The sequence below is a fragment of the Rhizophagus irregularis genome, chromosome 9 (genome assembly GCF_026210795.1).
Source record: "Rhizophagus irregularis chromosome 9, complete sequence".
Taxonomy (NCBI): Eukaryota; Fungi; Glomeromycota; class Glomeromycetes; order Glomerales; family Glomeraceae; genus Rhizophagus; species Rhizophagus irregularis.
In genome coordinates, this window is record NC_089437.1 from 626,738 (window position 1) to 650,270 (window position 23,533).

At 24.3% G+C, this 23,533-nt stretch overlaps 5 protein-coding genes across 5 annotated transcripts; 3 read left to right on the plus strand and 2 right to left on the minus strand.

Annotated features, from left to right (window-relative positions):
* Positions 1–3,174: 3,174 nt before the first annotated feature.
* Positions 3,175–4,635, plus strand: OCT59_029174 (uncharacterized protein; the record flags this gene model as incomplete). Its single annotated transcript, XM_025319096.2, has 1 exon — positions 3,175–4,635. One exon carries the CDS (start codon positions 3,175–3,177, stop codon positions 4,633–4,635), a length of 1,461 nt encoding a protein of 486 aa, XP_025174588.2.
* A 4,134-nt stretch (positions 4,636–8,769) lies between these two features.
* Positions 8,770–10,699, minus strand: OCT59_029175 (uncharacterized protein). The gene is made up of 3 exons (XM_066141995.1): positions 10,457–10,699; positions 10,097–10,354; positions 8,770–10,026 (listed from the first exon to the last, which is right to left on the minus strand). The coding sequence occupies exons 2-3, from the start codon at positions 10,348–10,350 to the stop codon at positions 8,832–8,834; spliced, it is 1,449 nt and encodes a 482-aa protein (XP_065994539.1). The 5' UTR covers positions 10,351–10,354; positions 10,457–10,699; the 3' UTR covers positions 8,770–8,831.
* A 678-nt stretch (positions 10,700–11,377) lies between these two features.
* Positions 11,378–15,417, plus strand: OCT59_029176 (uncharacterized protein; the record flags this gene model as incomplete). Its single annotated transcript, XM_066142001.1, has 10 exons — positions 11,378–11,742; positions 11,810–12,268; positions 12,333–12,791; positions 12,857–13,321; positions 13,390–13,537; positions 13,721–13,854; positions 13,931–14,368; positions 14,436–14,625; positions 15,031–15,337; positions 15,411–15,417. The coding sequence occupies exons 1-10, from the start codon at positions 11,407–11,409 to the stop codon at positions 15,415–15,417; spliced, it is 2,943 nt and encodes a 980-aa protein (XP_065994540.1). The 5' UTR covers positions 11,378–11,406.
* Positions 15,418–16,134: 717 nt separating this feature from the next.
* OCT59_029177 (uncharacterized protein) lies at positions 16,135–16,687 on the minus strand (the record flags this gene model as incomplete). The annotated part of the gene is made up of 2 exons (XM_025332264.2): positions 16,135–16,360; positions 16,545–16,687. The coding sequence occupies 2 exons, from the start codon at positions 16,685–16,687 to the stop codon at positions 16,135–16,137; spliced, it is 369 nt and encodes a 122-aa protein (XP_025174590.1).
* A 1,057-nt stretch (positions 16,688–17,744) lies between these two features.
* OCT59_029178 (uncharacterized protein) lies at positions 17,745–22,214 on the plus strand (the record flags this gene model as incomplete). The annotated part of the gene is made up of 14 exons (XM_066142010.1): positions 17,745–18,101; positions 18,169–18,274; positions 18,470–18,615; positions 18,680–19,132; positions 19,197–19,542; positions 19,626–19,651; positions 19,717–19,831; positions 20,027–20,163; positions 20,232–20,368; positions 20,678–20,696; positions 20,767–21,219; positions 21,294–21,430; positions 21,932–22,138; positions 22,208–22,214. 14 exons carry the CDS (start codon positions 17,745–17,747, stop codon positions 22,212–22,214), a joined length of 2,646 nt encoding a protein of 881 aa, XP_065994541.1.
* Between the last annotated feature and the right edge of the window lie 1,319 nt (positions 22,215–23,533).

Consider the following 23,533-nt stretch of genomic DNA (forward strand, 5'->3'; position numbering starts at 1 on the left):
TATATTTAAACTTAATACAATTTAGAAAATTCAAATATTATAAATATTATAAACTTTATTATAACCCCTCATATTAACTTACTCTGATATATAAATTTTAATTTCGGCCAGCACTACGAATTCTGCTGACAGATTTGTTATATATACCATAAAATTTCCTCAGATCATCTTTATTTTTTGAAAAATTGAGACCTAATTTTTTAGTGAAGCTTTCGAGATCTAGACTTTCAACAGTATTATTATTTGTCACTTCAGGTTTTGAGGTGAATTTTATATCAGTAGACGTTTTAAAATTAGATGCAATATTTTCTTTTGTTTCAAGTGGGTTTTCAGAAATTTTAACACCTATGAGCAATTTGCATGTTATCACTTTGAAAATATAATACTATTCCGAAAACTGAAAACCCCAGTAAAAAACCTTTAGTTTTCTTTTTAAATCACTTTAGGGCTTCTAGAATTTGCATACTGTTATAGGGAATTTGTAAATACAAATTTTATTTAAATTAACAAATCGAGAATTATTTATAATTCAATCAATATTTATTTACTCATTCTGAATCGAATTACATAATTTTTTTTTACTATAACTAGAAATCTTTTTTTATATATATATAGCACAATTATATCACTTTTGTAGCTGGGAATTATTAATATAGATCATGTAAGTGATGTAACCAGAATTATGATAATAGTCATGATGAGTCTCTTCTAATTTGAGAAGGATATGTTGGTAACACATATTTTCTTTATTAAATTTAACAGGAAATTTCATATATTAAAATATAGTAGTCTTAAACCATCAACTAACACAATATTAAATTTTTGTGGTCATGATGACATGATATCAAAAAACTACTACAGTGCATACAATTTAGTCCCAGCAATTAAATTTGATGAAATTTAAATCACTACTATTCATTCAAAAAAAAAGATAAACATAAAGTATAAACGTACAATGATAAACCAGATTAAGCTTAATAAAACTATGTTTTTAAATTTCCTGTAAAGTATTTTTTAATAAAGTAGTAGCAATTCAAAGTTGAAATATTTTACTATTAAATTAAATATTTGGCCGTTTTATTCTGACCAGAATTACATGTAAGTCTGGCCAAAATTACTTTCGTTTAATTATTAACTATGTAAATTTGGCTAGAATTAAGAATTATAACTTAAATTAAATAAATTTGACCAATAAAATTACAGGATTAGTATTACATAATGTAAAAAATTTGGCCGCTTAAAAATTTTTTTGTTGGGACTAGGTTGTATGCACTGTATCATTATACCTTGAAACTTCAACTAAGAACTGCCAATATTAAATTTCTTTATATAGTAAGTCTGTATCAACCGATTTATTAATTAAATATTGTATTACCAACTATATTAATATTTGAATTGATTTCATTACTATTTTAAACCATTTCACTATCATTTCATTATTATTTACAATATTATTATGAAACAATGTTGAAAGGTCTTATAATTTCGTATCAACATTATTTTGAAATATCTTTGAAATTATTTCGTACTTAATAATAAATAATTTAGTAATTAATTTGAAATTTTATTAATACACTTTTGCAATTACATTGAAACTATATTATTCAGACTGCATAATATAATTTATAAATATAGTATATATTATCCTGAGAATGCTGATGTACGAAATGAATGTTCAGTTGATGATCAAGCCATTTTATTGCATAAATACGCCTCCATGTATAATCTGATGGATACTGTAATTTATATATAGGGCACTTCTCAATAGTATATAGTATATTGAGCAACAAACCAATCTAAAAAAAGAAATGGTACTTGTTAATTTCCTTTAGTACTATGTAAAAATATTGTTCTAATTTGTGCGTGTAAGATACTCTAGTAGTTGTTTCTTGAGAAGTTCCATAGTTTATAAATCTTCCAAAACATCTATAACATAACCAACCTTCAATTTTACATCAATTTGATCGTTATCATCATTATCTACAATCGTATAGGATGCACTCTTATAATATTTGTCTTTGCGTGATGCTAAATGTTCTGATACATTTAATTCTTCATCATAAGCCTGACATAATTCCGCAAATTCAATAGATATAAGCCCAGCCTTTTCCAATTCATGTCTTTTGAGCTGTGATCTGACGTATATATTAATATAACCTTCAACCTTGCAGGATAACAGCAAATCTGTAAATAATAACTAAAATTATTTTTAAAAAAACCTTGGAATGGGATTCTTATTTTAGAAATAATTCAAATATTTTTTTAGCAAATGATAATAATTTTAGAGTGATTCAAAAATTACAAATGATTAATGAGTGATAAAAATACGAAAATATGAAAAATGTTATATAGTAATTGGCTATGCTAATTTTCGCCCCTAGTTCCATTGATTCCGGCTGGTGAACCGGGTTCGATTGATCAAGATCTAGAATTTATTGATTTGTAATCATCCGGACCATGTCTACTGTCGTCATTACATGGAATCTGAGCTAATTCCACATCGGATCCAATAGGGACCTGGTACCAAAAATTGGTAGGTCTGCATATGTATGATGAAAAATATAATTTGATAGAATTTTTTCAAGTATTGAAAAATTGGATTATACTGATTAAATGGATGCATTTTTGACTTACTTTATCGATAATCAAATTGTTTTTGACCGATATAATTATATATCAAAACATACAATTCGTCAAATTTTTAAGGAAGAGTTATGTAATATCATATGGACTTGGGTTTGATTAAGACTTTTCCACCATAATTCTTAATATAATTTACTATAATTATTATAAATATGATGATGTTAGAGAAGAAAATATATAAATGGTGAAGTAGTGATAAATGAGTCAAGATTTATTGTAAAATTTTATTTGTGAAATATGTATGAGATATGTATGACAAATTATGACTATCAAGTTTACTTGTTTTTTTCAAAATATTAATAAATTATAATATTAACACTATAAGCGTTATGTTTTGATATCGTATGACATTATATTAACAAACTAACTTTAATAATAAAAATGTTATTTTAACATCTAACATCTCAGTTCTTTTAACATCCCATTGAACATCTCAGATATTCTTTTAACATCCTCAGATCTCTGTTCGTTTAACATCTCAGTAATTTTATTTTAAAAAAAATTGAAATATTCTTATTTTATTAAGAAAAGATGATAAGGCTTAATGTGGATTGCCTAGTTTTCATTTTTAATGAATTACAAATCAAAGAAACATATTTATATTCTTGTCTTTTAGTTAATAAAGAATGGTGTCGTTTAGTAGTTCCAATCTTATGGAAAAATTATCCACAGAAAATTAATGATAAATTAAAAGAAAATAAATCAAAAGAAAAACTTTTTAATATAATACTTTATTGTCTTTCATCAACTTCAAAACAACTTTTATTTGATAATGGTATTAAATTACCTTCAACAATTCTTTTAAAACCACCTTCATTTAATTATATTAGTTATTGTAAATTTCTGAAATCTAAACTTATTAAAGAAATTATAGAAATGGTATCTGGTGAAACCTTTATAACTGGAAGATGTGGAAAATACAAATATTTAGAACAAGAGTTATACAAATTATACATTAGTCAATGTAATAATATTAAAGAATTATCATGGAGAACCTCACAACCTATATTATCATTCCCAGGAGCCTCAACATGTTTTTCTCAACTTCATGGTTTGAGTATTGAAATTGATAAAGTTGATAATGATTCACTTTATAAGATGGCACAACTTTGTAAAGATTTGAACGTATTAATTATTCATGATTATTCTCAAGAAAAAATTTCTGGATTAATCTCTTTAATTGATGCACAAAGAAAATTAAAAAGTGTATCATTTGAACATATTACGAAAGGACCTACTTGTAAAGAATTAAGTGAAGCATTAGCAAGGAAAGGAAATACGATTAATAAACTTAATTTACGCTCAGTTAGAATTATTCCACCTTCATTCTTAACATCACTAACTAATCTAAAAAAAATAACAATTTATAGTGATTATGATAGTGATGAAGATACTAAAGAAGAATTTCAAAATTATCTTGCAATTTCAGAATTTCCTGAACTTCAAATTCTTTGTCTTAATGGATTATCATGTTTTAAAGAATCTGCAACTTTAGTTGAAAAAACAAAAGGAAATATTTCACAAGTTAATATTTATACTTTTGATAATGTTGCTGAAAATACAGGATTGTTGATTAAAGCAATAGCTAATAATTGTCCAAATATTGAACAATTATCAACATATCTTGTACCTGAAGATTTCGATTATGTTAAATCATTGTTATTAAATTGTAAAAATCTAATATATTTAGGATTAAATAGTTTAGATTATTCTATGGGTATGAATGATGAAAATGATAATATAGGTGATAATTTATTAGATATATTAACAAATTTTTCACCAAAATCTTTAACTAAAATAGTAATAGGTGCAGGTTGGAAATATTCTGTTGATGCTTTTGAAAGATTTTTTGAAAGTTGTAGGGAACGAAAATTATATTTTTTTGGAATCACTCATAATGGTGATAATTTTGAAAATATTACATATAAACATTTAAACATTATAAGAAAATACATGGATGAAAAAGTGATTATCGAATTTTTCGATTATTAATCTGATGCGATAATAGGAAAATTTAGATACCGACAGATAGTTTGCATTTGGAGTTGTGCAATTTTTGTCATAGGTTGTATTTATGATGTAACTGTTGATTTATAATGATAAACTCCGTATGTAGTAATTGTTGTAATTATGTAAATAAGAGCAGTTTTACTATTTAACATGAGCAAAATCTTTTATCTATTAAATATTATTTTTGCAATATGTAAAGAATAAATAAGCAGGATGAATATTTTGTATAAATCTATATTCCTTTAAGAAACATTATACTTTTAAGGAGTTCTGGAGCAATATGAGTTCTCTTCACAGATATCAAATTGCCTGCATCGCTAAATAATCTTTCAGAAGCCGTTGAAGTTGTTGAAGCTGCCAAATATATTTTTGCCAATTTTAAAGAATTGGAAATTGTTTGGCATGCAAATCTCACCAAGTAAAAGGCCAAAAGGGTCTATAAAAGAAGTTATTTTAATGGTATTATTACTAATATAATTAATTTTAAATTTTAGAAATACAATATGGATACAAATGTATGCAAAGAAATTATGCTACGAGTAAGATGGATCCCAAATATTTATTAAATTAGAGTGATATCATTATTATTTTTGTATTGTTTTATTTAGAATTATTTAAACACTAAGACTATAGTAGCAATATTTGCAAATTTTCTTAGTTTGTAATTTATATAATTCATTTTATTTATTTATAAACTTGTATACAATATATAGAATATGAATATACTTATGATTTGAACAGTCAATATTATAGATTTTTACCATATTATTGAATTTGAGGATAATTAGATTTTTATTTATAATGTATCGAAACCAATTATGTACCAATATATTGATATATAGCTAACTAATGTCCAAACTTTAAATTACACGAAAATTACCAAAAACTGTAGCGTCATAACCGTCACATCCATGCAATTTATTTACCATACGAATACTTAGTTCAAAGGAAATTTTAACTGGATATAAAGCCTTATAAAGTATAGCACATTATGTAATGCAATAGTAATTTCTGACTATAAATGTATACAATTGATTAAATAAATAATTGTTGGAAGAGTAGTAATTGGAAATATAAAATTATGTTATATATTGAAGATGTTGTAAATATAAATATCAATAAATATAAGAAATACTTTTGTAAAAAAGTCGGAATTTTCAATAATTATCGTCGGAACAAATTAATTTTTGTCTGGAATATGAATATTCTATAGATTTTTAATGATTATCAGATTTTTTGTTATTTACTAAAATTGCAGAAAAAAAGTGTTATTAATAATAGTAACTAAACTTTTATACTTTTATACACATGATTTTTAATATCTGTAATAGTTTTTTAAGAATAAAAACGTGATAGACTTAGTTTCAATATTAAAAATAAATTGTAAGGCAAACTTATCTTTAACTAAAGAATTCAATAAAATCAATTATCAATAACTTTACAGGAATCTTAAAATTTTTCAGTTCTTATTTAAAAAAATTATCAAACAGACACAATTACAAATCATTAAATGAATACTCTTAAAATTACTCACTCTATTATAGTATTGTGCGTATGCGTAAAATTAATATGATATTAGTAAGTTCAGATCTTAATAAACTTATAATAATGTTTATAATAAGACTATCTTAACAACTTATACTGTTATTTAATATCTCAGAAGGATTTACCAGTAGACTGAATTCGTGTTCCATCCCGTTCTCCCCTTAACTTTTATTAATTGATTAAACTATTAAATATGCATTATACAAACTTTCATTTTATTACGTAATTATTATTATATTTTAGTTTTAAAATTAATATAATGAATTGAATAAATATAATATAATCATATAAGTCAATCAATAAGGTCATTACAATTTAAAATATTGCCTAACATTATTCCTATTAAAATTTTAAAACTATCCACAGAAATAAAATAAATTAGTAAAATATAAAAATTTTATAATTTATAGTAACTAAACTTTCAAATGGAAATTGCTATTTATTTATAGTTTGGTGCCATATTTCTTTTGATTTGTTATAATGTCCTAAAAAATGAATAGTCTCTATAAAAAAATCCGAATATTAAATTTTTGCGCGTACGGAGCAAATATTTGCACGTATTGCCGTATAGGGGAATTTTGCGCGCATAGCGCAAATTTTGCGTTATATATGGTGTACGCAGAGCGCTAACCATCTTCAATAACTTCAATAATATGCGCGGGGATGTACTGTACGCTGCGCCTACACTGCGTCTACTACGTTGATCGTAAATTGTTTCTTTTATTTTCTGTTATCACCTTGTATTTAACGTGAATTGGTACCATTTTTAAAGTAAGTTTGAATTTGCAGTACATGTAAGCCTACGTGATATTTCCTTAGAATCTTCATATTTAAAACAATTGTTGGTAATTAACACATTTTCTAATACTTAATATTAATTTTGTTTGATGAACTATTAAAAAACCAAACTTATTATAAAATATTCGTCGCATTGTCTAGATTTTAAATTTAATGTTTTCTTCAATATATTGGATAGGGATAGGGATAGTTTATTTCAAACCGCTTTATTATTATTAAATCAATTTTTTACACAAAATCTATTTTTATTATTTCGCAAAAAAAGTTGACTACTATGGAGACTACAGTATTCTGGTGGGATAGAAATTTTTATCACGTGAATTGTAACTAATCTTGTCCCTGTAAAAAAAGTCAATCCGTTTTTTATATTCCATCTTTTTTTCCGTAAAAGGCTCATATTTCCGAAATTAATAACCTTATATCGCGGAATTTATCGAATTATTTACATTTTACGTGAATGGATCCGTGAAAGGCTCATTTTTACGGAGCTTTTATAGAAATAACGGATAAAATTTTTTATAGGGCGTGATATCATAAATCATTGCACAATATGATAAATTGATTATAATACATAAAATAAACTTTTTTGTACTTTCATACGGTCAAGAAAATAGATCTGAAAAATGATGTTTGAATTGTAAATTGTAATTGTTTTATCCATCTTTAGACCAGTGAGAATCAATCATGGCAGAATTATTTAAAAAAAAGTAAATTTATGCCGATTATGTTAATCTATTTTCTTAAAATTATGGTTAATCATTTATAATTATGGTTAATCATTTTATAATGATGAGTTACAACCTTCCCGAATGACTAAATGTACTTAAGTTTTCAAAGATCATAAATAATTTCAAATGTTTACTAATAAAACATAGTATCAGTGTAAATTAATGTATTAATAAATTAATATAATGTATATATCTCACCATGGCTCACTGCTAAATATTTTCATAAATCAAGTTTTAATTAAAAAACTTTCATATAAAATTTTTCCCTCCTCCCCCTAAAATTTAATCGGCATTTTTTGATTCACATGTATTGATATTGGTATAGAGGCTTTTATAAAAGCATGATTACAACCAGACACCATTCTCTTTCATCTTACCTCTTATCTCAAATTAGTATATTACGTGTTTTTTTTCAATTTACTATTCCATTCATGATATGTTATGAAATTTGCAATAATTTTAAATTTATTTCAAATTATTAAAATCAACGATAAATTAGAAATTAGGCGACATAAAGTTAAAAAAGTGATTCTCATTTCAAAATTTACCTAATTTGATCAAACCGCATGGATTTTTAAAAATTTTATCGCATCACAAAAGATTTCATACGTTGATTTTGCATTAGTTGCATATTATAGTAAAATATAAAATATATAATATAACAATAAATTCTCATTACAGCATTAATGATTTTTAACAATAAAATTTCATAACAAACTTTAGTATATAATTGAAGCAATATTATTGGTTAAACACAAAAAATCAGAAATTTGGGATTCTTGCTCGAGAACCAATTTTTTAATTTTATCAAGGGTAACATTAAACTAAGCCTTATAACGATTGTTTGTCCGAAGCTTTAATGAAGTTTCTTGTTGTGCTGACACGTTTTCCCTTTTAAATTGTGTTATTATTGTATATTTTACTGATTTAATTTCCTTTCTTGTACTCCCATCGCCATTTACGCATTTTGTGTTATTTTTGTGTTACTTGCTATACCGCTTTCCTGATTATATATATGATATTTTTGTATCAAAAACAGAATATTAGCATCGGTAATATTTGAATTTCACTTTATTTAATTTAACAGATGCATATAAAATTATAATTTTAAATATCATCGACTTTCTCTATAATTTGAAATACTTCAAAATCTTCTATTGAAAAACCATCTTCGATATTTCTTATCTTTCTTTTATAACTTGTTTGTTTACATTGACAAAAATTATATGCTTTTGAATTATCACCCCTAATTACATATATACAAATATCATTATCAAATGTGGGTCCATATGACTTGTCACAATATAATGAACAATTTATATCTTTTACATGGCTCAAAATTGGATCTTTAAAATTATTCTTACTTTTAAAAGAAAATATGAAACTATCTTTAGTTTTACAATATCCACCCTCTGATTTCCATTCCAAAGGATTATATCCTCCAATAATTTCTTCCGTTTCTTTTATTTTAATAAATGTTACGGTATGAGGTACATTATCACATAATTTATGAAAATTTTTAGGAGTAAATCCATCTTTACTTCCTCTTAATAATAATTTAAATTCATATGGTAAATATAACTCTCTCGTATAAGCAAATTTGCTTTTAATATCATTATCAATCCATCTTGAAATTAAAGAAACTATATTCAAATTAATAATTTTTGAATCAATGATTCCATCAATGTTTCTATATCTAGGAAGTAAAATATTATCATTTGGCTCACTATCAGGATTTAAACGAGACTCCAATAATTCTTCATAAAGTTGATGCTTTAAAAGTTTTTTATAAGGTCGAACTTTTTGAAAGAAATCTTTAGATGAAATACTAAAAAATCTTACTAAAGGTATACAATGTTGTAAAGTATTTTCCATCATTTTGAAATCATCATCTGACCAAGTTGTAGGATCTGGAAGAAGTGTAGGATTTTTTTCAAGTCCCCATTTTAATATATGTTCCCAAATTTCAATTTCTTTCATTTGTAAATCATCTCTTTTAATGAGTGATATCAAAGATTTTTCGTGAAGAGAGGTAAAATCAAGTGATTTAAATACTTTTTCAGGAGATTTGGCCATAAAACCTGTACAATATTGTTGGAGTACTAATAAAGAATTAGATTGTAAACTTGTTCGATAAATTAATTCAAAATATTTTTCCATCCACTCCGATTTATTTTCAATCAAATATTTTTGTAAATAATCAATTAATTCTTGAAGAAGTAGTTGATCAGCAGCAACCAAAACTTTTAAAATTTCAGAAGGTTCTTGCTCGTTTAAAGAAATGACGCCACCATAAATATATCTAAATAAAAAAGATTTATTATTAATATAAAATATTTATTATTCTAATAAAAATTAGGAATATAACTTACTTTAAAATAATTTGAAAAATTTCTGGTGAAATATTTGACAATTTAATGTGAGCCAATACATCATTATCATTTTTTTTGTTGGAAGACAAAATTCGGCGTAAAAATGGAGAACGGTAATGCAAAATGATCATATGTGCACGAAATACTTTTACGTTCGGGTCCTCACCAACTTCAATAGTAACATCATAATATTCATCATCTTCCAAAATTTCCATATAATTTTGACTTAAGCCCGAAAAAAATTGTTTGGACATTTTTCTTATAAAGTTTGCGAAATAAAAAAAAAGAAAAATTACGAATTTGAGTGGATGTTAAACAGATAATCGACAAATGATATCCTTTTTAAGAACTTAGCCTAACCATATTTATACTTCGTCTATTGCGGTGACTAGTATGAATCAAAATAATCATAGATTGGGTACAGTTACTGCTTGTAAGTTTAATTATCAAATGTTTAAATAAGCTTTTGTTTAAAAAAAAAACATTTTTTTTCTTTGATCATCTTAAAATAAAAAAGAAAAATAATCATGAAAAATAATTAGATTTATTAATATTTAATTAAAGAAATTTTTATTTAAAATTTATTCATAAATCAATAATCGTGAATTTTTCTTCATTTTGTACAATAAATATTTTTATAATAATAAATATTGTTCAATAAAAGACTTGTACGTTTCCGTAGTACATCATTCTTTGTTAACCAAATTTAGTATTTTACTTTTTTTTTTTACGATACGTCATATTTCTTTGTACATTTTTTTACGCCATTTTATAAAAAAATTGCACCTCCGTTTTGTGGGCGCGGTTTGTGTCGATCTTCGCCATATAAGGAACAAGTGACATTTAAGTGTCACATGATCACGTGCAGCCACGAGTTCAATATCTGAGGGACTTAGTTTTTTTTTAGTGTCAAAAATTTATTTGTCACCCCGTGATACAAAAAAACCGCGCCCACAAAACGGGGGTGCAAAAAAATTGAGGTATGACGTTTTTGGTAACTCTAAATAAAAATAATCTAACGTTAATTGGAATGATCGATGAATGATTGTCTTATGCGTTTTCGTTGTGCATCATTACGTCACATTTTGTTTGTACGTTTTTTACTTTATTTACTCCATTTAATAAAAAAAAAATTAAGGTTTTTACGTATTTAGTAATTTAAATAAAAAAAATAATAATAAAAGGCTAATAGGTTTCATTACGCCATATTTTCTTTGTTAACCAAATTTAGTATTGTACTATTTATATTTAAAATCAAGTTTATTATTCTATCGTTCATTCGTTCTTACGTTTAAAATTTTAATATTTTAATGGAATTTCCTGGTTTGAGAGATTTGACCGCTGGGAAAAAAATTCTTGCAGAAAATTTTGCAAATTGGACCAGTGGAAATGAAATAATTGATAATTTCATTCAAGAAAAGCAACTAGATTACCGTAATTTTGATAAAGCAGTATTTGAATGGATACCATATAATGAGCTTATTGGTATTAAAGAAATAGGAAAAGGTTGTTTTGCTACAGCAATATGGAAGAAAGGTCCATTATTTCATTATAAAAATGAAAATGAATGGGTGAAAAAATCGTATGAATTTGTTACATTAAAATTTTTATATGACATACAACATATAACTGACGAACTTAATAAGGTATTCAATTTCTCTATTAATTAATTAGAATATCAATATAATATTAATTTTTTCCATATATTGATAGATTGAATCATATTCAAAGTATGATGTAATAGTCTTTGGAATATCTCAAAATCCGGATACTGAAGTTTATCTTTTAGTTTTCAATGATATTTGTTTTGACCGTTATTGTAAAAAATGTGGTAATGAATACGATAATATTTGTTATAAATGGTGTAAAGAATGTCAAATAAATCAATTAAAAAATGATTTTACAAATTGGACTAGTGGAAATATAAAACTTGATGATTTTATTCAAAAAATGCAATTAAAAATTTATGAATATAATATACTATTTGAATGGATACCATACAACGAATTTATCATTATTGAAGGGTTAGAAAATTATACTTTAGCAATTTGGAAGAAGGATTCATTATATTATGATAAAATGTATAATAAATTAGAAAGAAGATCAAATAAAAAAGTTTATTTAAAATCTCTATATAATTCACAAGAAATTACTGACGAATTTTTACATGAGGTATTATTATTTTCTATATTTAAATAAATATCAATATAATATTAATTTTTTCATATTTTAATAGATTGAATCATATTTAAAAAATAATGAAATCTTCGGAATATCTCAAAATCCGGATACTGAAGTTTATCTTCTAGTTTTCAATGATATTTATTTTGGCCATTATTGTGAAAGATGTGGTAATAAATACGATAATAGTTTTAATATTTGGTGTAAAGAATGTCAAATAAATCAATTAAAAAATGATTTTACAAATTGGACTAGTGGAAATATAAAAATTGATGATTTTATTCAAAAAAGGCAATTAAAAATTATGAATTATGATGATACGATATTTAAGTGGATACCATACAACGAATTTATCATTATTGAAGAGTTAGAACATTATACTTCAGCAATTTGGAAGAAGGGTCCATTATATTATGATAAAAAAGATAAAAAATTAATAAGAAAATCAAATGAAAAAGTTTATTTAAAATATTTATATAATTCACAAGAAATTACTGACGAATTTTCAAATGAGGTATTAATATTTTCTATGTTTAAATTAAATATCAACATAATATTAATTTTTCCATATTTTAATAGGTTGAATCATATTTAAAAAACAAAGAAATATTCGGAATATCTCAAAATCCAGATACAAAAGTTTATATTTTAGTTTTTTATAATGAATATCTTATCCATTATTGTGAAAAATGTGGTAATAAATACGACGATGAAGAATATAAACGGCGTAAATGGTGTAAAAAATGTCAAATAAATCAATTAAAAAATGATTTTACAAATTGGACTAGTGGGAATATAAAACTTGATGATTTTATTCAAAAAATGCAATTAAAATTTAATATACAAAGTAGAACATTTGAATGGATATCATACAATGAGTTTATCATTATTAAAGAGTTAGAATATTATACTCTGGCAATATGGGAGAAGGGTCCATTATATTATAATAAATATGATAAAAAATTAGTAAGAAAATCAAATGAAAAAGTTTATTTAAAATCTCTATATAATTCACAAGAAATTACTGACGAATTTTCAAATGAGGTATTAATATTTTCTATATATTTAAATTGAATATCGATTTAATATTAATTTTTTCCATATATTGATAGGTTGAATCATATTTAAAAAATGATGTAATCCTTGGAATATCTCAAAATCCGGATACTGAAGTTTATCTTTTTGTTTTCAACGATATTTATTTTAACTATTATTGTGAAAAATGTGGTAATGAATACGATAATAGTTCTTATAAATGGTGTAAAGAATGTCAAATAAATCAATTAAAAAATAACTTTTCAGACTGGACTAGTGGAAATATAAAAATTGATGACTTTATTCAAAAAATGCAATTAAAAATTAATGGATGTCATAATGAGATATTTGAATGGATACCATACAATGAGTTTATTGAAATTGAAGAAATAGGAAATAATGACTTAGCTACAGCAATATGGAAGGATGGACCATTATATTATAGTAGTATAAGAAGGAGTTACGATCGAGAAATAAATAAAAAAGTCATTTTAAAATACCTATGTAATTCGCAAAATGTCAGTCACTTATTTTTAAGTGAGGTATGAAACTTTTCTAATAATATTACTTATTCTTATTTTTTAATAATTAATAATATATTGATTTTACATTTAACAGGTCATATATTCAGTTGAGGAAAATTATGGAATAACTCAAAATCTGAATACAAAAGATTATATGTTAGTTTGTAAAATTGAATATTACTGTGAAAATTGTGGTAAAAAATACAATAATCAGTTTGAAATAAATAATAAAATCTGTATATCATGTCAAACAAATCATGAAAATAAAAAAATTAATGATTTAATTCAAGAAATTAAATTAAATATTGATCGTGATGTTAAACAAAATGACATAATGTTTGAATGGATACCATATGCCCAGTTTAATGATATTAAAGAGATAGGTAAAGGTGGTTTTTCTACAGTATATTTAGCAATTTGGAAAGATGGCTTATTATCTTATCATTCTGGATGGAGAAGACAACCAAATACAAAAGTTGCTTTAAAATGTTTAAATAATTCACAAAATTTCCTTGATGAGTTTATAAATGAGGTATGAAATTTCTTTATAATTTAAATATATTTAACAATAATAATAATATTTAAACATTATTCAATAGGTTAAAGCATATACAAATCAAAAAATAGATAATATTCTTAAAATTTATGGAATATCCCAAAATACAAATACAAAAGAGTATATAATGGTTCTTGAATATGCAGAAGGAGATTTTAATAGTTATTTAAAGGATAAGTGTGAAGATTTTGATTGGTATAATGGATTAAGTATGTTAACTATTGCTATTGAAGGTCTTAATAAAATTCATCAAAAACAAATGGTTCACCGTGATTTTCATATTGGAAATATATTAATTAGAAAATTACATGGTTATAAGAGCATATCTAGTGCATGTATTTCTGATATGGGATTATGTAGAAAAATTAATGATATTAACGAAACAAGTATTTATGGAGTTATGCCTTATGTGGCTCCTGAAGTGTTAAAAGGAAATCCTTATACTCAAGCAGCAGATATATACAGCTTTGGTATGATTATGTATGTCATAGCAACTGGAAAGCAACCTTTTGCTAATTGTGCCCATGATGAGGTTCTAGCATTAAATATATGCAATGGAAATAGACCTGAAATAAATGACAAAATTGCACCAAAATGTTATATTGACTTAATGAAAAAATGTTGGGATTCAAATCCAGATAATAGACCAAATTCAATTGAATTAAAAGAATCTATTGACCTATTTTACAATTCATTATATCGATTAAATCAACATTTTGAAATATCTATTGAAAAGGAACAATTAGTAGATCGTGAAATTGAAAAGCAATTTAATAAGACACAAGAATATAGAAAAGAAAATTTTTTATCAATAAAAAATAACCAATTAACTTCTCATACACAAGCTATTTATACATCTCGATTACTTAATTCTTTTACAAAAGATCTTCCAAAATATGAAGATAATTTTAATAGTAATACAGTAGAAATTACTGATTTTACAAAGTAAGTCGCATTTTTTTTTTATTCTCCTGTTTTTTATTTTTTTACTCATCTTTTATTCTGTTTTTATATATAGCTTATAAGTTATAACCATTTTTTGTAAAGAAAAATGGTTTAAATTTTGAGTAAAAGAATGTGTTAAACTTCAAATAAATGATATAAATATAAATAGCATACAGTTTATACTGTATTTACTAGTTTTTGTTTAACACTGATTATAGAGTAATATGTAAAACTTTTTTACATAATAAAAATCGGTTTGTAATTAAACAAAAATTTATGAATGACTAATAAACAAATACCATAAAATCATATAAATAAATTTAGTATTTCTTAAAATATATTAATATTAGTATGAAAGTAAGTACACCAACATATTCAATTATTTTCAACAACTTTTGTAATCTTAAACTTGCAATTTACAAAATTTAAATATAATAAACTTTATTATAACCCCTTATATTAACATCCTCAGTTGCTCTGTGATATATAAATTGTAATTTCAGCAGTACTACGAATTTTGTTACCAGTTTCAATTTTTTTTGAAAATTTAAATAAAAAAAAATCATATAAATCAACATTTAATTAAATTTGAGTCTTTTACTTGAAGAAATCTTTCAAGATTCACTTATGAAAAAATTTGAAAGATGAGCTATATGAAATTCTAATTTTCAATAAGTATTATTTAAATATTTAAATTGAAGAGCATGAAATTTTAAAGTGAATTTTATATTAGAATATTTGAACATTTTTTAGCTCGATTCCATCAAATTACAATTATTGCGATACAAAACATGTTTTTATGTGAGGTATACTTGCGTACAACATCGTTGAAGTTCTAATAAATTACTGGATTGAAAACTTGTTCTATGTGTGAGTTCAAAATGTTGTTTAATCCACACAGATTTAATACTTTGCAAATAATCAACTAATTCTTGAAGTTGATCAGCAGCAGCCAATAATTCCAAATTTTCTAAAACGTTTTGGTCGTTTTGCCCATTTAACGAACGAATGCCACCTAAAGGTCTGCATTGACATCTATTTTACCCGGCTCATTTTTCGGGAAGAGAGGTAAAATCAAGCGATTTTAGAGTGATTTTAGATACTTTTTCAGGAAATTTGGCCATAAACTTGTACAATATTGTTGGAGCACTAATAAAGAATTAGATTGTAAACTTGTTCGATAAATTAATTCAAAATATTGTTCTACCCACTAGATTTATTTTCAATTAAATATTTGTTCGGGTCCTCACTCGGGTCCTCACCAACTTCAATAGTAACATCATAATATTCATCATCTTCCAAAATTTCCATATAATTTTGACTTAATCCTGAAAAAAATTGTTTGGACATTTTTCTTACAAAGTTTGCGAAATAAAAAAAGAAAATAAAGTTAAGATTATGAATTTGAGTGGATGTTAAACAAAAACAAGTGGATAATCGACAAATGATATCCTTTTTAAGAACCTAGCCTAACCATATTAATACTTTATTTAATATTTGATGATTAAACTTACAAGCAGTAAGAGTGATCAATTCTTCTGTATGAAATTAACTTTTGTAAAAAAAATTTTGTTGAACATTTTTTTTCTTTGATCATCTTCGAAGAGCTAAAATAAAAAGAAAAATAATCATGAAAATAATTAGATTTATTAATATTTAATTAAAGAAATTTTTTATTTAAAATTTATTTTAAAAATTGTCATAAATCAATAATCGTGAATTTTTCTTGTTAAATTAGTGGAAATTTTTTTTCCTTTTGTACAATAAATACCTTATAATAATAAATATTATGCTTTGGGGACGAAGTAGTTACATATTCTAGTTGTTCAATAAAAGACTTGTACGTTTCCGTAGTACATCATTCTTTGTTAACTAAATTTAGTATTTTACTTTTTTTTTTTACGCCATTTAAATAAAAAAAATTAATTACGTCATATTTTCTTTGTTTTTTTTACGTCATTTAATAAAAAAATTGCACCCAAGTTTTGTGGGCGTGGTTTTTTGTGTCACGGGGGTGACATATAAATTTTTGACACTAAAAAACTGTTAATGATTTTGAACTCGTGGCTGCACGTGTTCAGTGACACTTAAATGTCACGTGCTCCTTATATGGTGAAGATCGACACAAACGCGCCACGAAACTTGAGTGCAAAAAAATTAAGGTGGTAACTCAAAATAAAAACAATCTAACGTTAATTGGAATTGATACTGTGATTGTCTTATGGCGTTTTCGTAGTGCATCATTACGTCACATTTTCACATTCATTTAATTAAAAATTAAAGGCTTATACATTTTCATTACGCCATATTTTTTTTTGTTACCAAATTTAGTATTGTACTATTTATATTTAAAATCAAGTTATTATTCTATCGTTCATTCATTCTATCTTTTGAATTTTAATATTTAATGGAAATTATTGGTTCGGGAGATTTGACCGCTGGAAAAAAAATTATTGCAGAAAATTTTGCAAATTGGACCAGTGGAAATGAAATAATTGATAATTTCATTCAAGAAAAGCAACTAAATTATGATGCTTCATATACAAAATATGGTGATATAAAAGCAGTATTTGAATGGATACCATATAATGAGCTTATTGGTATTAAAGAATTAGGAAAAAGTTGTTTTGCTACAGCAATATGGAAGGAAGGTCCATTATTTCATTGTGAAAGGGAAAATGAATGGATGAAAAAATCGTATGAATTTGTTACATTAAAGTTTTTATATGACTTACAAAATATAACTGACGAATTTATTAATAAGGTATTCAATTTCTCTATTAATTAATTAGATTATCAATATAATATTAATTTTTTCCATATATTGATAGGTTAAATCAAAAAGTGGTGTAATCTTTGGAATATCTCAAAATCCGGATACGGAAGTTTATCTTTTAGTTATTTGTGATAAATATTTTGACCATTATTGTAAATGTGGTAATGTATACGATCAGAGTTATTATAAATGGTGTAAAGAATGTCGAATAAATCAATTAAAAAATAATTTTACAAACTGGACTAGTGGGAATATAATATTTGATCACTTCATTCAAAAAATGCAATTAAAAATTAGTAAATATTATGATACTGTATTTGAATGGATACCATACAACGAAATTATCATTATTGAAGAGTTAGAACATTATACTTCAGCAATTTGGAAGAAGGGTCCATTATATTATACTGATGATAAAAAATTAGTAAGAAAATCATATGAAAAAGTTTATTTAAAATATCTATATAATTCACAAGAAATTACTGACGAATTTTCAAATGAGGTATTAACATTTCTTTATTTAAATTAAATATCAACATAATATTAATTTTTCCATATTTTAATAGGTTGAATCATATTTAAAAAATAATGAAATCTTCGGAATATCTCAAAATCCAGATACAGAAGTTTATATTTTAGTTTTTCACAAAAAATATCTTATCTATTATTGTGGAAAATGTGGTAATAAATACGACGATATAAAGTATAAATGGTGTAAACAATGTGAAATAAATCAATTAAAAGATAATTTTACAAACTGGACTAGTGGGAATATAAAATTTGATGACCTCATTCAAAAAATGCAATTGAAAATTAATAAATCTGATACTGTATTTGAATGGATACCATACAACGAAATTATCATTACTGAAGAGTTAGAACATTATACTTCAGCAATTTGGAAGAAGGGTCCATTATATTATACTGATGATAAAAAATTAGTAAGAAAATCATATGAAAAAGTTTATTTAAAATATCTATACAATTCACAAGAAATTACTGACGAATTTTCAAATGAGGTATTAATATTTCTATATTTAAATTAAATATCAACATAATATTAATTTTTCCATATTTTAATAGGTTGAATCATATTTAAAAAATAATGAAATCTTCGGAATATCTCAAAATCCAGATACAAAAGTTTATATTTTAGTTTTTTATAATAAATATCTTATCTATTATTGTGAAAAATGTGGTAATAAATACGATGATATAAAGTGTAAATGGTGTAAACAATGTGAAATAAATCAATTAAAAAATAATTTTACAAACTGGACTAGTGGGAATATAAAATTTGATGACTTCATTCAAAAAATGCAATTAAAAATTAATAAATATTCTGATACTGTATTTGAATGGATACCATACAACGAAATTATCATTATTGCAGAGTTAGAACATTATACTTCAGCAATTTGGAAGAAGGGTCCATTATATTATACTGATGATAAAAAATTAGTAAGAAAATCATATGAAAAGTTTATTTAAAATATCTATACAATTCACAAGGAATTACTGACGAATTTTCAAATGAGGTATTAATATTTTCTATATTTAAATTAAATATCAACATAATATTAATTTTTCCATATTTTAATAGGTTGAATCATATTTAAAAAGTGGTGTAATCTTCGGAATATCTCAAAATCCAGATACAAAAGTTCATATTTTAGTTTTTTATAATGAATATCTTATCTGTTATTGTGAAAAATGTGGTAACAAATACGAAAATCGGATTTATAAATGGTGTAAACAATGTGAAATAAATCAATTAAAAAATAATTTTACAAACTGGACTAATAGGAATGAGAAAGTTGATAACTTCATCCAAAAGATGCAATTAAACATTAATGATTATCATGATAAGATATTTGAATGGATATCATACAATAAGTTTATCATTATTAAAGAGTTAGAAAATTATTCTTTGGCAATATGGGAGAAGGATAATACTAATGATCAAAAATCGGTAGGAAAATCACGTGAAAAAGTTTATTTAAAATATCTATACAATTCACAAGAAATTACTGCCGACTTTTCAAATGAGGTATTAATATTTACTATATATTTAAATCGAATATCAATTTAATATTAATTTTTTCCATATATTGATAGGTTGAATCATATTTAGAAAATAAAGTAATCTTTGGAATATCTCAAAATCCAGATACGGAAGTTTATCTTTTAGTTTTCAATGTTGAATATTTTGACCGTTATTGTGAAAAATGTGGTAATGAATACGATGATATAAAGTATAAATGGTGTGAACAATGTCAAATGAATTATTTAAAAAATAATTTTACAGACTGGACTAGTGGAAATGAGAAAGTTGATAACTTCATCCAAAAGATGCAATTAAAAGTTAATGTTTATCAGGGCGGAATATTTGAATGGATATCATACAATGAGTTTATTGAAATTAAAGAAATAGAAAATAATGTCTTAGCTACAGCAATATGGAAGGATGGACCATTATATTATAGCAGTATAAGAATGAGTTACAATCGAGAAATAAATATAAAAGTCATTTTAAAATACCTATGTAATTCACAAAATGTCAGTCACTTATCTTTAAGTGAGGTATGAAACTTTTCTAATAATATACCTTATTTTTTAATATTTAATAATATAATGACTTAATATTTAACAGGTCATATATTCTGTTAAGGAAAATTATGGAATAACTCAAAATCCAAATACAAAAGATTATATGTTAGTTTGTAAAATTGAATATTACTGTGAAATTTGTGGTAAAAAATACAATAATCAGTTTGAAAGGAATAATAAAAGCTGTATATCATGTCAGACAAATCATGAAAATAAAAAAATTCATGATTTAATTCAAGAAATTAAATTAAATATTGATCATAATTCTGGAGACTTTGACATAATGTTTGAATGGATACCATATGACCAGTTTAATGATATTAAAGAGATAGGTAAAGGTGGTTTCTCTACAGTATATTCAGCAATTTGGAAAGATGGCGTATTATTTTATGATTGTAATCCTTTTAAAACTGGATGGAAAAGACAATCAAATACAAAAGTTGCTTTAAAATGTTTAAATAATTCACAAAATTTCCTTGATGAGTTTGTAAATGAGGTATGAAATTTCTTTATAATTTACATATCTTTAGCAAAAATAACAATATTTACACATTTATTATGATTCAATAGGTTAAAGCATATACAAATCAAAAAATAGATAATATTCTTAAAATATATGGAATATCCCAAAATCCAAATACAAAAGAGTATATAATGGTTCTTGAATATGCAGAAGGTGGAAACTTCATTAATTATTTAAAGGAAAAGTGTGAAGTTTTTGATTGGTCTAATGGATTAAAAATATTAACTGACATTATTATTGGTCTAAATACAATTCATCAAAAACAGATGATTCACCGTGATTTTCATATTGGCAATATATTATTTAAAAAATTACATAATTATAATGTGTGTATTTCTGACATGGGATTATGTAAAAAAATTGATGATATTAATGAAACAAGTATTTATGGAGTTATGCCTTATGTAGCTCCTGAAGTGTTAAAAGGAAATCCTTATACTCAAGCAGCAGATATATACAGCTTTGGTATGATTATGTATGTCATAGCAACTGGTAAACAACCTTTTGCTAATTGTGCTCATGATGAGGTTCTAGCATTAAATATATGTAATGGAATTAGACCTGGAATAAACGATCAAATTACACCAAAATGTTATATTGACTTAATGAAAAAATGCTGGGATTCAAATCCAGATAATAGGCCAAATTCAGTTGAAATAAAAGAATTGATTTTCCTATTTAATAGATATCAGATAAATAAGGAAATTGAAAAGCAATTTAATGAGACACAAGAATATAGAAAAGAAAATTTTTTATCAATAAAAAATAATCAATTAACTACTCATACACAAGCTATTTATACATCTCGATTACTTAATCCTTTTACAAAAAATCTTCCAAAATATGAAGATAATTTTAATAGTAATACAGTAGAAATTACTGATTTTACAAAGTAAGTTGCATTTTTTTTTTATTCTCCTGTTTTTTATTTTTTTACTCATCTTTTATTCTACTTTTATAGCTTATAAGTTATAACCATTTTTTGTAAAGAAAAATGATGGTTTAAATTTTAAGTAAAATAATGTATTAAACTTCGAATAAATATATAAATATGAATAGCAGACAGTTTTATACTGTATTTATTAGTTTTTGTTTAACACTGATTATTAGAGTAATATGTAAAACTTTTTTACATAATAAAAATCAGTTTGTAATTAAACAAAATTTTACTTTTAGAAAATTTATTATACTTTTTTTTTATAAATTATTTTTTGTTTAACACTGATTATAGAGTAATGTGTAGAACATTTTTACATAATAAAAATCGGTTTGTAATTAAACAAAATTTTATGAATTATTAATAAACAAATATCATAAAATCAAATAAATAAATTTAATTTCATTATTATATACTGTATTTCTTAAATGTATTGGTATGAACCAACGGATTCAGTTATTTTCAGAAACTTTTGTAATCTTGTATATTTAAACTTGCAATTTACAAATTCAAATATCATAAACTTTATTATAACCCCTTACTAATTTTGCTGCTAGTTTTAATTTTTTTTAAAATTTAAATAAAAAAAAAGATCCTATAACTCAACATGTAATTAAATTTGAGTCTTTTATTTGAGGAAAATCTTTCAAGATTTACCTATAAAAAAAATTTTGAAAGAAGAGCTATACGAAATTCTAATTTTCAATAAGTATTATTCAAATATTTAAATTGAAGAGCATGAAATTTTAAAGAGAATTTTATATTAGAATATTGAACATTTTTTGGCTCGATTCCGATCCATCAAATTACAATTACTGCGTTGCAAAACATGTTTTTTATGTAGGTACATACATGATAATTTTTACATTTTTTTCATCGTTAAATGTCCCATTTTTCTCTTATTTTACCATTTTTTTAATTTTTGGGTTATTTAAACATTCTTTTTTTTACTTTTCCAAATAATATATACACTATATTATAAACTATATTATAAAATATATAATTAAAAGTGTTTATGTAGAAATGTGAAGCTTTTAAATCAGTTATTATAAACAGTGTTAAGTGTAGTGCTTCGACCCGGATGAAAACCGTCATCCGGATTACACAAAAAAAAAATCCGGATTATATCCGGATTGACCCGGATTTTGAATCCGGATCAGATAATCCGGATAGAAACCGGAAACCGGATTGGATTTACAAATGATCGGCAATAATTCTGGCCAGAATTCATAACGCCGGCCAGAATTACAAATTGTGTAACATTAAATTTTCATGCCAGCCGATAAAAAATTTTTTGCCCGGTGGCTAAACTATTTTCCGGTGTCACGTGATGTTAATTTCGGCCAGAAT

What these genes read in the sequence shown, in the direction of transcription:
- OCT59_029175 (XM_066141995.1), bottom strand. Translation starts at nt 10,350, where the DNA reads ATGTCCAAACAATTTTTTTCGGGCTTAAGTCAAAATTATATGGAAATT. An exon ending in ATTTTTCAAATTATTTTAAA is followed by an intron (nt 10,027 to 10,096) that starts GTAAGTTATATT and finishes TTTTTTATTTAG; the next exon opens with ATATATTTATGGTGGCGTCA.